Below are 18,086 nucleotides of genomic sequence, written 5' to 3' on the forward strand. Positions count from 1 at the left end.
ATATATAGCTATTTAGCTAAATGCAAGTAAATACCACAAGACGAAGCTAACAATTGAAAATGATTGCCTCTGGGGATCAGCTCTGGGTGGTGAAGAGGGTAGGGACAGGGAATTGCTGTTTGTTATATGCCTTTTACTACTATTTGGCCTTTTAAACTATATACATATATTACTTTAACTAAAAAAACTAATTTATAAAAAAGCAAATAAGTAACAATGTGTTAAAAATAAAGTTGAGTTTGCCATAAAACAATAGTTCTAAAAGGTTTCATAGTAAGAGGTTGCAGAGGTTGCAGAAGACAGATAAGGTAGTGTTGGGAAAAGATAGGCCCCAAATGGACACTAATTAAATTTGTGGAAGCAACAGCAGGGGATACAAGTTTACATAAAAGGCACTCATTTTCAATATTTGGATTGAAGAGGGCAATAAACATGGAGAGGAACTTGAGCCACCTGTTAATGAGCGAGGGGATAGACAGAACTGCTGAGTTTATTGAACTAACCAGCCCTGAAATTCTATCATTGGTGAATGACATGTTAAATAAACATTATAGCGAGCTTCACAGAGACCTGCCAGAAAAAGCACCTGACACTAAGATCTGATGTTTTCTGTCAATTCATTAAAGGCATCACATCACCAATTGGAGTATTTTTCATTGGCAATAGCACTATCCAGGTGATCAGGACTGTTCCCTTTACATCTTCCCATGACTACAAAAGACTTCCCTGAATCCTTAAGCCAAGTGGAAGAGAGTTGCACACACACTATATACACTTATTTGAATATTTCTTACAAACGCCACCTATATGACAACTTGTAAAATGACTTCAACTGAGCTGTTCCCTGTCATCAACAGGTGTAAAATTATCTGTTCCTTGCTAATGACAGGAAAATGATCACAGCATGTTATCCTTAATTTCTTCAGGGAAGTATATGTAACTTGTAATATTTTGAATTTGAAATCAAAAGGGTGATATTAGTAGGGAGGACCATGGAAAATGCACATAAATTAATTTTATAAAAATATTTTAAAGCCACAGTTTTAGATATCTGATTTTGAAAAATATTTTTAATGCCTTTCACTTTGGGGAAAGTACTTTAAAGGTGATCTAGTTTCATCTAAAAATAGTCTTACAATGAAACTAATTTCTTATATTGGTGATTTGAAACATTTGCGACCCAGAGTTGGGGCAAGAAGATCAATAATCAAACATTAATTTCAGCATCTGCTATGTACTTGACACTAAGATAGGTGCTTTACTTATTTTATCTCATTTAATCCTCTTGTAGGATATATTGTACATTAAAGTATGATTCTTCCCCTTTTAGAGATGTAGAAACTGAGGTTCCGTCCAGCTAAGTCTATTGCTGAAGGTCATGCAGCTCAGCAGGATCAGGTTTTATAAATTCAGATAATTAAATTGAATGCCTGTGTTCTATTCCTCTTTACCACGCTCCTTCCGAATTACAGTTTAACTCTAAACACAAACCATGAAAATGGGTCCTACTTTAGTTTTAAAAGAGCCTAATCTATGTCTGCGCATCACTCTTTAAAGATACTCTTCTACCCACATATCACTACAGGGGACATGTAAACACCAAGGTGCCTAGGTGGGAGAACTCCCTCCTTTGTCCATGGGATCTGCACAAGCAGGTTACCCTGTCATCACTCTGAGCAGGAATGGACCCAATCCAAAGTAATCTATACAAGTGAAATTACTAACTCTAAGCTTCCAGTAGAGTGGTGCTTCCAAGGGCCTATTCTATTTTCAGCAGCACTTCAACTTTATCCTTATAAAATATTGAAAAAGCTGGGGGTGGGGGGCTGGGGAGGGATAGCATTGAGAGAAATACCTAATGTAGATGACAGGTTGATGGGTGCAGCAAACCATCATGGCACGTGTATACCTATGTAAACAAACCTGCACGTTCTGTACATGTATCCGAGAACTTAAAGTATAATAAAAAAAGAGATTATCTAAAATGGAAAAAAAGCGGAATTTAGTAAAATTAAAGAAAAAAATCCTCCAGCCTTTACAGAAGCCACATAGAAATCTCAAACTACAGTATGAATAATAAAAAGTGATACATTAGTTACCCAACTTTGCCCCTTTACTGAGTAGACAACATGTAATCTAGTCAAATGTATTATTAGATGTACTAAGCTGGGGAAAGAATATTATAACATTACTGTTGCCACTGGACAAAACTCTTAATCCTGTCATACAGTTCCCATCTCTGATCATTGTCCCTTCTACCATTTCTATTGTCATTATTCTACTTTGTTTTACACCTAGACTATTGAAATAGCTTCTAATAATCTTTCATTTGCAAAGTTTTCTCCATTGATTTTTTCAAGTTGTAGACTTTGTAGTTTATAAAAAATTTCCAGCACATATTTTTATTTAGTATTTTATGGATGAGGATGTTGCTGAGAGATTTTGTATTACTAAGAACACATAGCTTGAGAGTAACAGAGTTAAGACAAGAACCCAGGTCCCCATACACTGAAACTAGTCTGCTTTCTATCACCAATACCTTCCCTGTGGCAGACTCTTCTTAACCAAGTGCTTTCTTTATGTTTATACTATTGCTCAAGGACTCTCCACATAAGTGACCCAAATTCAAGGAGGAACTATCAATGGGCTCTGGAGTCAGCCTACATATGTATAAATCTTGGCTTTACTGCATGCTGGCTGTATAAGCCTTTGCAAATAATTTAAACTCTTTGAAACTCGCTTACCTTATATGAGCAATAAGGACAACAATAGCACCTTCCTAATCTGATCATTGTAAGAAGAAAATTAATCAATATGCTAGCCATATCTATTAGTATTTTCCAACTCAGCAACCTTCACTCACCCTCCATTGCCTACTAAAGAAAGCCCAAAGTTTTTAAATTAACACTTGAGAATCTCATGACCTGGCCTTAATGTATCATATTAACACTACACCATAATACTCCTTGTCACATGTCTTTCATGCCATACAAATCAAACCCCTAACTTTTTCTGAAACCCAGAATTTACTTTCCCAAATCTATGACTTTGTTTATGTGATTCTCTCTTCCTAGGATATTATTTCCATGCAATATCACAATACCATATATAGAAATTCTGCCCATTTTTCAAAGCCCAGGTTAATTAATTCCTCAACATAGCCTTCCTTGATCTCTCAGCCAAAATTAATTTCTTCAATCTTTTGTTCCCAATGTGTGTTGTTTTTTCCTCTTTTATGACTGAAAACACTTTGGTTTGTATTATGCTTTTTTATGTGCCTGCCACTTTCCCCTATTAGAAGAAACTAAGGCAAAGCAAAGTTAAGCATTAGGTTGAACTGTATAAAATTGTTGCTATTATACCAGTTTCAACCTACAAAAATGACAATTTCAAATGATCTAATCTAATAAAATGGCTCTTTTATGGTTATATCTAATACACTTAAGGTAAACAATCAATACCTTCTGGATTGTATTCTATGAGTTATTCTAGAGGCCAATGTTTCTGTGCAGATATACAGAAGAAAGACAATTTTAGGCTTTTCTTTAAAATTAGAAAATTTTAAAAAATGTAGAGATAAGGGTCTCACTATGTTGCTCAGGCTTGTCTTGAACTGCTGGCTTCAAGAGATCTTCCAGCCTTGGCCTACCAAAGTGCTGGGAATGCAGATGTGAGTCACCGAACCTGGCTCTAGGCTTTTCTTAGATTGAAAAAAGATGGATTTTAAATCTTTTGTAGTTCTTTTTGATTAATGTGGCCAAAATGTATATTTCAAAATTTCAGTTCTTAGAAATAATCTCATGTATACTTAATATAAAATAATCAAATTCTTATGTGGGCTGGCTCCTTCTTTATTTTTTTCTTGTTTTCTTTTGTCTTTTAGTAAGAGGTGCCTATGAAAGAGGTCAATTGGAGATCTAGAAAAATACAAGTGATGGTTGATTCCCCATTGTTCCAGTTATTAATATTAGTTTTACCAACATACAAGAAAATCTTTTTTCCTTCAACACTTGTATAGCAGATGTTTATAAGATTCCAAAATTTTCATAACATAAATTAATTACCAAGAATTGTATTACATGAGATTTCTCCTTAGCAACTAAGTTCTAGTTTCTATTTTGTCAATGTGATACATAATAAAATCTATACATATTTTGATTTGATTCTCAAGACAAATAATATATTCTCAAAGAAGACATACAGAAAATATGTATATATTCTCAAAGAAGACATACAGGAAGTAAATACCAGTTTGTGAAATGTGACCATTAAAATCATCTTAGATAATATAACTTCCAATTTATTGTTCATTTAAATACCATACCTCATGAAAATATTTAACATTGCACAACTGTTGGGCCCATTTTAGAACTGAAGATCAGCTACAAATTAGGTATTCATTAACCAGTTCATAACTAACCTCATATATTTAATGTCTTAATTGACCTAAATTGTTTTGTCTTCTGAGAGAAGATGGGAAGATTTGTTCTAAAAATGCTGACAAGGCACAAATACCAGTGATACAACTTCTCAGTATTTTGATGAAAATTTAATGGGAGCACCTGCATAGTGGTATGAGAAGAGTTCAAGAACATTATTTCAGTTTGTTAAGGAATCAGCTGATTGATCTTACCTGCTCACAAATCTGGCTTGATCCACTATGGCACAGTTCATTTCCAATATGTGTAGAAATTGGATTATTTCCTGTGATGGCTTGGATTTGCTGGCTAGAATCAGGTTGTTGCCAGTGTGCAGAGTGGATGACCTGGGGCTGTTGGACAATGTGATGATGGCATTGAGCCTGAGGATGGCACCCCTAAGACACATACACATGCCAAAAACAGCCACTTAGGATAAACATTACTAATCAAGAAAAACAACTGAAACCATTTTTTTAAACTTAATGTTTTCTTTCACTATAATTCAAACCCTAGGATTTATAGATTTAACTAGTGATATTTTTTCAATTTTTTTCATTGGGAAAATTTGTATTGAATTCTGTTTTTATTTGATCAGGTTGTCGTGACCATCCGAATACTTATGTAGATTGGCCAAGGCATTGCATGTTCTAATTAAATTAATATTCCAGCTATACTTAACACTAAAACCATAATGAATATTAATATTAATATTACTTTGATGATTCAGTAGGCACTTCAGAATCTAATTACATAAAACACTATAATACCGAAGATATAGGTAAATTTAAAATTAAAAAATAATATAGTGATTTTCAATGTCAGGAAGCATATTAGAATCACAGTGGGTGAGGAGCAAAGTTCTTATCCTTATGAAACTTAAGGATAAATTTCTTAAAAAGATTAAAAAAACCAGCGACTGAAACTTTAGACCTAGAAAACATGGATTCTAACTCTGATTTTATCACTAACTCTGATCTTGAGAAACTGTATATGCAACCTTTATGAGCCTCCGTTTTTCCCATTTATAAAAGTGAAGATGGTACATATTCCATAGGGGTGCTATGAGGAGTAAATAAGCTAATGTCTATAAGTTGATTACTACAAAGTAGGTGAGTAACAAACATTATTATTATGATCACATCATCATCATTGTCATAGTCATCATCAACTTTATCATCATTTACCCTACTAATTTTGCAGATGAAAAAAAAAACTCTGAGGTCTAGAAAAGTAAGATAATTTGCTCATAGTAATGCAGCTAATTAATGAAAAACTTGGGACTGGAACCCATGATTTCCAGCTTAGACTTCTTTTAGGATATTAGGCTGAATTTGCACTGACTTCAAGATATTCTGGAATTTGTTGTTTTTAAACTAAATCTTTATTATCTGCTTATTTGTCATGGCTTTTTTCTGGTAAGTATAGAGCACAGACTAAGAAAAGATATCCAGTTATTTTAGTTTGGGGGATTTCAGGCATACTTGAATTTGCTTTCTTATCTTGTGATTATTCTACTTCGATAAGAGATATCTGGAAGCCTGTTTTCAAAAGAAACATACTGTATTTTGAATCACAGTGCTACATGTATGCACATACAATTAATTTTGAAAGTAAAAATGCAATGCACTATATCCTTTTGACTATGGAAAGTTGGCCTATATTAATACAGTAAAACACTTCATATTTTACATTTTTATATGAAACAATTTTCAAGCTGTATTAAATGAAAAAAGTACAAAAGAATGAAATAGTATACTCTTTCTGCTGTAACATGTTTTAAAAGTGACGTATACATTTACAAACATATATAACTGCTTTGATATGCATAGACCAAAATAGTTTTAAGAGTAGCTGCTTCTGGGAAGAGAAACTGGGGACAAAAGTGTCTGGATAAGGAGGTTTATTTGTCACTGTATACCTTTTAATGCTCTTTTTATTCCTTTCAATGTTTTTTATACTTTAAAATTTTTCCATGTATAAAAATTACCTTTTCATGTATACAAAAAATATTTTGAAAAATGAAATATATATAAATAAACACATTTTACAAATAGAAGTTGCCTTGGTAGATATAGAGATAATAAAGGTCATAGAATAAGTTCCTGCTATCATTTTCTCTAGACTCTTTTCAAATAGCACACTTTGTACATATACTAGCACTAAAATCTTTACAGTTTAGGAATTTTGGGGGTGAATGTATGTTACATTATTATTATCTTTTATGTTACAAAATATCTTCATATACTGGAATGAGGTAAAATTACACTGATAGTCTGAGATGACTATCACTCATTGGAGAGCTTGTAGGCTATTGAAATAGAAGCTCTCCTGAAGGAATAAAACAAAACAAAACAGTATGTTCCTCACAAAGCAAGTTAGGAAACTCTTGGAAAGCACACATCGCTAGAGGGCAATAAAGAAATCAAAACCTGTTTCTTAAAAATCTCCCTTTGTTAATGTATCAGTTGTCTCTTGAATAGAACACTGACATTCCCATAATCTGGGGTGCCTTGCAGTCTACCTGAGCCCATTTGGCCTGTGAACAATTTACTGGTACCACTGAGGTCTTAGCAGGTTTTCAGTTTTCAATTCTTACACTAAAGTTCTTTTTCTAAAGCAAAATGTTCATATATTCATCATATTTTTAAAATATATAATAAGCTGAATTTTTAAAGTACAGACAGATCAAACATTTCTGATTTGTCATATTGTTTTTCCTTTTTGATAGAGTAAAAAGAATTATGATGAGTACAAATCATATGAATTGGATAGTTATCTTGCACCTGGCACCACTTTACCACCCTTCCAACACAAAGATCTCTTTTTTCTTGAACATTTCTCATCTCCTAAGAGCTAGTCCTATTTGATTTGGTCACATGTTACGGTAAACAGGTTCATCCAGACTCTGGCTTTACTCAGATTGTCCTAGTTTATCTCCACCAATGAGGAAACTAGTAGGACAATGCAATTGCAGTTTGCTCTATCTGCATGGTTCCTTTTACACTGGGCAGCTTTCGTGGCGGTTCCCAAACTCCGAAACTGTTTAAGTAATTAATAAGATAAAGTGGGCATAAACAAGTAAATATTCGAGTTAACAGTAAATAGCAGCAGTATTCTCTTAAAGGAGCTAGTCTTTAGTTGTTCCAGCTGCACAGCAACAATGTACAAGATATTCAATCTTTTACTCTAGAGTCCAAGAATTAGAAACACTATTTGTTCTCTTTAAAACAAGAAGCTAGAAGCAGCATGAAATGATTTGCCTCTAACATTCCTTACTATTTAAAACGTGTCAAACTTATTTTTTGTAGCCCAGTTGGATAAAGGACAGATGTTATAATTTGATTTCTTATAAAGGAAAACACTCCTTGACGAATAGGTACATTTCATGAAATTTTTTCTGCTTGGTGTCATAATGTCCAGAAATATTCTGCTGCTCCTCTGTAAGATAAGTATTCAATACATACCATAGCAAACCCTTCAGACTATATCCCAGCTTTCCAAGCAAACCAAAATGTTAAAGATTTGCATGTTTATGATTCTGAAAGTTTGCTTCATTTTAACTGGACACAAATAAGTAATAATGCATTAGTTCCTATGAATCTGGTAACAAATGTCCACAAGTGCTCATAAAAAATAAAATGAGTTCTTATGCCAAAAAGTTCAAAAAGGAAAAGCTAGAATTTTTTAGTCAGTTTGATTTGCATATGAAAAAAATGATTTTGTTATCGCAACTGATTTGATAGTGTTTAACTGCCTCTTATGGGTCGAATTGTACCCTCTCATACCCAAGATATGGTGAAGTCCTAACCCCAGTAACTCAGAATGTGACCCTATTTAGAGACAGAGTCTTTATAGAGATAATCAAGTCATTAGGATAGCCCTAATAAAATATGACTGGTGTCCTTATAAAAATGCAAATTTGGACACAGAAACAAACATGCACAGAGGGAAGATGATGTGAAGACACACAGGAAAGTTTCCATATGAAGACAAAGTATTGGAGTGATGCATCTACAAGCCAAGGAATGTCTGAGGCTACCAAAAGCAAGGAGACAGGAATGAAAGAGTTCCTTCTCTGGCAGCTTCAGAGAGAACATAGCCCTGCCAACATAGTAATTTCAGACTTCTGGCCTCCAGAACTGTGAGACAATAAATTTCTGTTGTTTTAAACCATACAGTCTGTGGTACTTTGTTGCAGCAGCCCTAAGAAACTAATACAGTGCCCTAGTTCAAGAATGTCCAACAGACAAGTCCTGGACATTGGGCTGGACATGCTTGTATGAACTGAGAAGAGCAATATGAAACCTCTGTTGGTTATAGTAACAACTCTGCATGAAGGACTTGCGGCTCTAGATGCCATGGAATTACTGTGGCCTTGCTGCAGTTTTTTTTTATTATTATTATACTTTAAGTTTTAGGGTACATGTGCACAATGTGCAAGTTAGTTACATATGTATACATGTGCCATGCTGGTGTGCTGCACCCACTAACTCGTCATTTAGCATTAGGTATATCTCCTAAAGCTATCCCTCCCCCCTCCCCCCACCCCACAACAGTCCCCAGAGTGTGATGTTCCCCTTCTTGTGTCCATGTGTTCTCATTGTTCAATTCCCACCTATGAGTGAGAATATGCGGTGTTTGGTTTTTTGTTCTTGCGATAGTTTACTGAGAATGATGATTTCTAATTTCATCCATGTCCCTACAAAGGACATGAACTCATCATTTTTACGGCTGCATAGTATTCCATGGTGTATATGTGCCACATTTTCTTAATCCAGTCTATCATTGTTGGACATTTGGGTTGGTTCCAAGTCTTTGCTATTGTGAATAGTGCTGCAATAAACATACGTGTGCATGTGTCTTTATAGCAGCATGATTTATAGTCCTTTGGGTATATACCCAGTAATGGGATGGCTGGGTCAGATGGTATTTCTAGTTCTAGATCCCTGAGGAATCACCACATTGGCTTCCACAATGGTTGAACTAGTTTACAGTCCCACCAACAGTGTAAAAGTGTTCCTATTTCTCCACATCCTGAATAGACACTTCTCAAAAGAAGACATTAATGCAGCCAAAAACACATGAAAAAATGCTCACCATCACTGGCCGTCAGAGAAATGCAAATCAAAACCACAATGAGGTACCATCTCACACCAGTTAGAATGGCAATGATTAAAAAGTCAGGAAACAACAGGTGCTGCAGTTTTATACTTGGTCTGTCGATTTGAGCTTAACAGAATTTTTTAAATGTACTAGAAGCTTTAGTTTTCTAGATCTTTTACAGTATATGGCATTTCACATATCTGTTCGTATGTATTGTACATTTAAAATTCGTTCTATATTAAAAGAATTAGAACAAAATTATAATGTTTTAAATTATGATTTTTGTTGGACCAGTTTAAAGGAAAACATACAAGGCATTAGGATATCTTTATTAAGTTCAGATTCTGCCATTAATTTTCTATGTGACTTCACATATCCTGGTTTCAATTTTCTTTCAGTAAAATGAGGACAATAATACTTCACATGAAAAATGGGTATGAAAGTATTAAGGATGGTATGAAGGGCTGTAGATATCACAGCATATTATAAGTCGTGGTGGTCTTGCCTTGCACTTCAGAGTTGAATGTCACTTGAGCTCTATTAAAATACAATTCAAAATTATACACTTAAAAACAAGTTTTAAAACAAAATATTACTTACCTGATCAGTATTTAGCTTCTCCACTTTTCTTATTGTTTTTTCATAAATAACATTGTTTCCTGGGAAGAAATGGCTTCCTCTTAGGAATTGAGACAGTGGTTCCTAAAATGATAGTAAATTATATGTTTTGTTTTGAAAGTTATCTTTTCAGAGTAACCTTAAATTAGGCAAATATCCAGTGTCGAATAGGCTCTGAAGTACTGGCTGACCTTAGGAAGAGAGAGGAATGACATCCCAATAATGTTGGTAGATGCAAGGAAATAATAATAAAGGTAGTTCCCTTTATCAAAAAGAACAATCTGGATTTCTCCTATTACATTTTACTAAGCCTAATAACGTCTTTTGTGGAGATTGGTGGAGAGTGGGAAAGATAATTTTCTCTCTGTTCCTAAAGCAAGATATGATGAGTTTCCTTTGAGGTAGGCAAGCATGAGGTCAATCTCATTTAAACTGGGTTCACTGGAAGATTTCTTTCTATGCAAAAATATTGTTGGAGAAATGCAAAATAAAAATATTTCAGCACAACTAGGCCACAAAGTAGGTAGAACTATATTAAAGATTTTTTTTCTGCAACTCAATTTGAGTGCCCTTGAATTGTACAATTCTTAATTGTAATTATAATCAAGGCTAAGACTCTCAGAACAACATACGTTTTGAATATTAATAGCAAAGTAGAGGCTTTAAGAGCCACTTTATCTCCACATATTCAACTAAATTGCTGTAAGATTAGCTGAGTGCCTAGAAGATGTCAGCCAATGAAATATAGGCTGGTGACATGTCCAAAATCTGAAAGAAACTGGGGACGAGCTAATAAGAATCAGACCAGGAGTCTAAAATAAATGTCATGTGTACCATGTTCTTTTCCCTTCCTTTGGTTTTCATTTGAAGTCTACTTGGGTAGGGAGATCTGGAGTTGTTTTGTTTGTTGTTTTTCTACAAAACAAAATTTGCATTCATTTATTTTGTGATATAGGAGAATACTATAGAAGACCATATAGGCAAGTCTGTTATTGGTTAATGTATTTAAGAACATTTCACAATCAACAAAATGTACTAGGATTTTTGTAGTCTGCTATTGTAAATACCCATAGAGCAGCTGGACCAAAACACTGATTGTTTAAAAGGCAAGATGCTCTTGAATCAAAAGTTATATACTTATTGTATTCAAGTTTGAGCAAAAGGTGTTTCAACCAAATGTTCCTTGGGGACTTTGGTAAAACAAATATATAAGTGACCAAATCTGACTAGGTGATGAAGTATTAAATCTAAAGCTGGATATATTTAGAAAGACTTCCCTAGAAGATATTTTGTGTTTGTTTGTTTGTTTTTGCAAAAGAGCCCCTATGGTAGTTATGTGCAATCATGGAACACATGCTTAAGTGCTTGCTATGCACAGTGTACTTTGCTACATGCTTTGAGGCATAAAAATATAAGTCTGACTTATTTTATTACCAGGAGCATTTAATATTGATCAAGATTCATCAAACTATGGTAGATAGCCTGTTTTTATTCTGTCCTCAAGCTAAAAATGGTAGTTAGATTTTAAAGGACTATAAATAAAAAACAAAGGCCAAGAACCTATGTGGCCAGCAAAACCTAAAATATTTGTTATCTGTTTCTTTACAGAAAAATTATGCCAATCCCTGATCTCGATAATATATGAACATAAACATATATGCAAAGTAGAAAGAGACAAATGCCTTTACACGTACAGAGAAAGAACTTATGGGATGGAGTTCAGAGGAAAAAAACTGAGTTCCATCTGGCTGTGCTCTAGTAGAGTACCTGGATTAGGTGGCATTTGAAAGAAAGTTAAAGTGGTCTTTGGATATGAGAAAATTGAAGAAAATGGTATTCCAAGTGAAGGAAACAAGACAATTAAAGTCACCAAGTTTGGAAAAGTGTAAGTTATATGTATGGGACATACTTAGCAGATAGAGCTTGGTTCTTCAAGCAGTGAGAAGTCCTTACATGCTTTTAAACAGGGGTATGAGGTGAAGTTTACTTCAGGGAGATTAATTACAGGAAGAGTACAGATGAGGAGACTGGTAAGATTATCCCAATAATCAAAAACAGTACTGTTCAAAGATGACTCTGAGATCTTGAACCTGAGGAGTCTACTACACGGTACCAAAAATGAAAATGTTGAGACATTTTACGTGCTCCTAATAACAATCTAGGTCTGATTATGATTTTATTCCCCAGAACACTCAGCAAACTACACAGTGCATAGTAATCCCTTTAACATGTCACAAATGATTGCAAATAGCTCCAAAAGAGACTCTTTTACAAAAAAATGTCTGGGTAGACACTCAGATGTAGACGTTCAACACATAGGTGAAAACACAGGTCTGGAACTAAGTGGTGAGTGCAAGGCTACAGATCTATTACATATATCAAGACCACCTGCTCACTAGTGCTAGGTTAAACTAGCAATTGCTGAATAGTCAAATGAAGAGCAAATACAGAACTAGACATGTCTCAAGAGGTCTTAGAAGAGAAAATATTGTAATTTAAAGGAAGAGTAATTTTCAAGAAGCAGTAGGAAGTCAAAGGTAAAAATGTTTCAGAGTGCCCAACAGATGGGAATTATAAAGTGGATTGGATTTGGATTACTACAAATCCATTGGGTTTGACTACTAAAATCAGTGGAAGAAAGTATAATGGGAAAAAAATTATGGAGTCATAAAACCTATATTTCAGTTCTTCCTTCTCCTATGTGCTGCAGAAAAGCAGGTAGGCCACTAACCTTATTGGAGGCTCAGTTTTCTTAGCATAGGGAGGGTAAGGCAGAATATCAGGTAAGATCATGTGTTTTAAAGGACCCTTAATCTATAATTTTAATGTAAAAATGACACTTGTTTTAAATAATATTGTAATATAATATTTAAAATCCATACTGTGTTTTAAATAATATTGATAATTCCCTTATAACTTTTGTAGAATATCAAGTATAAAAATACACACAAGTAGGCTTACTGAGGGCAGGGACTTTGACGATCTTGAGTACCATATAGTGAAGGAACTAATGATTGAGTGAGAAGGAATGATATGAACCTTCATCTTAGGAATGTAATCATCCTCTAAGAGAGGGAAAACAAATTTAGCAAAAGCATGAAATTTTTTTTCTGTGAAATGAAGTTCACTATAAATGATGAACAGTCATTCCCTGTTTGCAGATGACATGATTGTATATCTAGAAAACCCCATCATCTCAGCCCAAAATCTCCTTAAGCTGATAAGCAACTTCAGCAAAGTCTCAGGATACAAAATCAATGTACAAAAATCACAAGCATTCTTATACAGCAATAACAGACAAGCAGAGAGCCAAATCATGAGTGAACTCCCATTCACAATTGCTTCAAAGAGAATAAAATACCTAGGAATCCAACTTACAAGGGACGTGAAGGACCTCTTCAAGGAGAACTACAAACCACTGCTCAACGAAATAAAAGAGGACACAAACAAATGGAAGAACATTCCATGATCATGGATAGGAACAATCAATAACGTGAAAATGGCCATACTGCCCAAGGTAGTTTATAGATTCAATGCCATCCCCATCAAGCTACCAATGACTTTCTTCACGGAATTGGAAAAAACTACTTTAAAGTTCATATGGAACCAAAAAAGAGCCCACATTGCCAAGAGAATCCTAAGCCAAAAGAACAAAGCTGGAGGCATCACACTACCTGACTTCAAACTATACTACGAGGCTACAGTAACCAAAACAGCATGGTACTGGTACCAAAACAGACAGATAGACCAATGGAACAGAACAGAGCCCTCAGAAATAATACCACACATCTACAACCACCTGATCTTTGACAAACCTGACAAAAACAAGCAATGGGGAAAGGATTCCCTACTTAATAAATGGTGCTGGGAAAACTGGCTAGCCATATGTAGAAAGCTGAAACTGGATCCCTTCCTTACAACTTATACAAAAATTAATTCAAGAAGGATTAAAGACTTACTTGTTAGACCTAAAACCATAAAAACCCTAGAAGAAAACCTAGGCATTACCATTCAGGACATAGGCATGGGCAAGGACTTCATGTCTAAAACACCAAAAGCAATGGCAACAAAAGCCAAAATTGACAAATGGCATCTAATTAAACTCAAGAGCTTCTGCACAGCAAAAGAAACTACTATCAGAGTGAACAGGCAACCTACAGAATGGGAGAAAATTTTTGCAATCTACTCATCTGACAAAGGGCTAATATCCAGAATCTACAAAGAACTCAAACAAATTTACAAGAAAAAAACAAACAACCCCATTGAAAAGTGGGCAAAGGATATGAACAGATACTTCTCAAAAGAAGACATTTATGCAGCCAAAAAACACATGAAAAAATGCTCATCGTCACTGGCCATCAGAGAAATACAAATCAAAACCACAATGAGATACCATCTCATGCCAGTTAGAATGGCGATCATTAAAAAGTCAGGAAACAACAGGTGCTGGAGAGGATGTGGAGAAATAGGAACACGTTTACACTGTTGGTGGGACTGTAAACTAGTTCAACCATTGTGGAAGACAGTGTGGTGATTCCTCAGGGATCTAGAACTAGAAATACCATTTGACCCAGCCATCCCATTACTGGGTATATACCCAAAGGATTATAAATCATGCTGCTATAAAGACACATGGACACGTATGTTTATTGCGGCACTATTCACAATAGCAAAGGCTTGGAACCAACCCAAATGTCCATCAATGATAGACTGGATTAAGAAAATGTGGCACATATACACCGTAGAATACTATGCAGCCATAAAAAACGATGAGTTCATGTCCTTTGTAGGGACATGGATGAAGCCGGAAACCATCATTCTCAGTAAACTATCGCAAGGACAAAAAACCAAACACCACATGTTCTCACTCATAGGTGGGAATTGAACAATGAGAACGCTTGGACACAAGAAGGGGGGCATCACACACTGGGGCCTGTTGTGGGGTGGAGGGAGGGGGGATAGCATTAGGAGATATACCTAATGTTAAATGACGAGTTAATGTGTGCAGCACACCAAGATGGCACATTTATACATATGTAACAAACCTGCACATTGTGCCCATGTACCCTGGAACTTAAAGTATAATTAAAAAAGAAAAAAAAAGAAAAAAGATTGTCTAGGCACTAACGATGTTGATTCTGTCTGGAATATTTTTGCCATATTACTTGAAATGTCTTACTGAAAAAAAAAACCTCCAAATTTAGGGGACAATTACTTTCCCCAAATCTGTAAGGAAGTAAATCAAAAATTGATATAAATAAACAATTCTGTCAAAATAAGTCAACAAAATAAATTTAATCAGACGTTTTAGATGTCTCAACAAATGAACTGCTAGACAATTCTACTATTTTGGCACCTTCTTTTTCTCAACCTGTCCATTTGAATTGGTGCCAGATCCACCCTAAAAATTAATAGGTGTTTTCAAAGTGGCAGATCTTATAATGTTAATTGTAACAGCTAGAACCTCTGGTAGTAATTCTCACATCTAACAAAGTATATAATCCCCAACATTTACTTTACTGTTCCCAGGCCCCAAAATCTTGGTGGAAGAAACTTTTTTAAAAAAGATTTGCTGATTTGGCTCATTAGAGTTTGAAGATATCCAACTTGAAGTAGACCCTTCAACCTTTGTGGTTATATTTGTATTCATCAAATTCTTTACAACGTTGCTTACAAATATTTTCATTTTCCTCAACTCCTGTGCTTATACTCCCTCTTTCTCCTCCTATTTACAGAGACAACCAAGATAATCTATCCAGTGAGATCTCTCTATTTTCCTGCACATCTCAAAAATCCCTCTTTTCTGCTCCTTCCATCCACTTAAGGAAAAAGATACATTCTCTCTCTCTCTTTGTTTTTCCTGAAGTCATTTCTCCATCTGTATCTAGAATCCCATTCCTTCTTATCTCTTCCAGAATATTATCCCATTTGTCTCCTTTCTCTGTTGCATCTTTAGCCTTCCTTATTACTGGTTCTTTCTATCTACAAGTTTCCCAGGTTCACAAGATTCTCATTTCTCCTTTAGCGACCATCCGTCTCTCCTTCCTTTAACCAATACCCTTCCAGAAGAGTAATCTTCACTCATTTTTTTCAATTCATCTCATCTTCTCACCCATTAACTTCTTGCACCTGGATTTTGGCTCCATAAGTATACCAAAACTGCTCTATCAATGTCACTATCACTTTCTTAATGGTCAAACCCTATTCTCAAACCTCATCTTCTTAGGCCTTTTGGTCATTTGAGACGGTTGACCACCCCATGTTTGCATTTGCTTCTGTTATGGTGTGTTCACATCCCTCTCTGATAACTCCTCTGTCTGTGAAAGTGGCTCCTTCCTTCTATTCACTTAAAGTAGACATTTCTCAAGGTTCTGACCCAACCTTCTCCATTACCTCTTAGTGATCTCACTCATTCCCATAGCTTCAATGATACCTTTAAGAGGAATGATTCCCACATCTCTGTTAAATGTGACCTTTCTTTGAGTCGTTTTTTAACTGCCTGTTAGTTAAAAATGCACCTAAAATGCTACTGGTTCAAATAAAACTCAAAGTTTCACCCTTTTCTAAATCTACTTCTCCTCCCGCTCACTTTTCAATCACTTTAAGTGGGTCACCTTACTCTCAGTGTCTCAAGCTAAAAAGCTTAGGGTCATGTTGACTTTTCCCCATATCCAGTAAGCCATCGAATCTTGTTAAAGCTACCATCTAAAATAGCTTCCAGAAAAGATAGAGAGTGATGAATTAGCATCAGAAGACCTGAGCAAGTTACACTTATTCAAACTTTCATTTCCTTAGTAGTAAAACAATGCTAATATCAAGGTTAATCATACTAATACCTTAAACACCACAATAAATCCTTCCCTGATTTCCCTCAAACAAATGTATTATCTCCGACATCTGAACTCCAATAATAATTTATCTGTGGTCCTTTCACGGCATCTATCCTACATCTCACCATGTATTCTACATAGCTATTTGTGGACCTGTCTTATCTCTTTCCTTGAGAAGAGCTGTATGCTCCTTTAATTGGGGAAACATGCCTTATTTCCCTGTTTCTGTTGAGAGACTGTATAGTGTCTTCCCCATAGCAGGAGCTCCACAACTGGAAAATTAATGAAATTGATTAGTATTAATTGGATTATGTCCACTAATGGAACAAAGGTATTTCCTTCATTTCTGGATCAAATGTTAACCAGAATGCATAAATCCTTAGATTAAATGATGACAAATGGAGACTAAGGAAGATCAGGAACAACAAAAAAATAAAAAGGCTTAACAGAGATAGAAAAAATCATAATGCAACAATTGGACTGAGATTATTTTAATTACAGGAAAAAGAAATAAAGATTAGACAAGCTGGGAGGTGAAAGAGGATGAAATTGCTATTTAGAAGGCTCAGCTTATTATAAATATTGTAATTAAACTAGAATCTTCTCCTGAGGGGATTTAAAAGAGCAAACAAAAAAGGAATCTACTTAGATAAATAAAATGGGGGGTATAGCTAAACAGGATTTTCAAGCTGCTTTGTAAAACAAGTTAGATTACTTTTCGTTTACAAAGCATCATGAAACTTGAAATTTGTTTCATTCTTCAATAATGGAAAGAGGCTTATTAAGGTGGAATCTTAGTTTGTGAAATGTAAGGATTTATATCTCAGTAAAAAAAAATGTAATTTTCTAAAAAACTCATTGCTGGGTACAAAAGTTCACACACCACAGGCAATAAAGGCATAGGGACACTTTTTAACTTTTGACCTTTAATTTTCATCTTCCTAGTCCATATCTCCATGGCAAAGGTAAATAGCCTGAAAACTCCAACCCCTGGTGCAGCAGTTGACAGAGCTTTTACATGAAGCTTGTAAAAGAACTTTGTCCCTTTTTTCTTTCGTTCAAAGTGCATAAAAGTCTTTTGTAGCATAAGGGTGGGGCTATAGAAGAGGAAAAT

The 18,086-nt window shown here is 35.0% G+C and overlaps 1 protein-coding gene across 2 annotated transcripts in view; it reads right to left on the reverse strand.

Annotated features, from left to right (window-relative positions):
• Nucleotides 1–18,086, reverse strand: part of POF1B (POF1B actin binding protein) — a 102,036-nt gene that overhangs the window by 63,484 nt on the left and 20,466 nt on the right. For both annotated transcript variants that reach the window (XM_016944183.4, XM_016944182.3), the window contains exons 5-6: nt 10,125–10,226; nt 4,634–4,816 (exon numbers count right to left, since the gene is read on the reverse strand). In XM_016944183.4, coding sequence (XP_016799672.1) covers nt 4,634–4,816; nt 10,125–10,226 — 285 coding nt within the window. The remainder of the gene's footprint in view (nt 1–4,633; nt 4,817–10,124; nt 10,227–18,086) is intronic.

This window comes from Pan troglodytes, chromosome X, assembly GCF_028858775.2.
Source record: "Pan troglodytes isolate AG18354 chromosome X, NHGRI_mPanTro3-v2.0_pri, whole genome shotgun sequence".
Lineage (NCBI taxonomy): Eukaryota > Metazoa > Chordata > Mammalia > Primates > Hominidae > Pan > Pan troglodytes.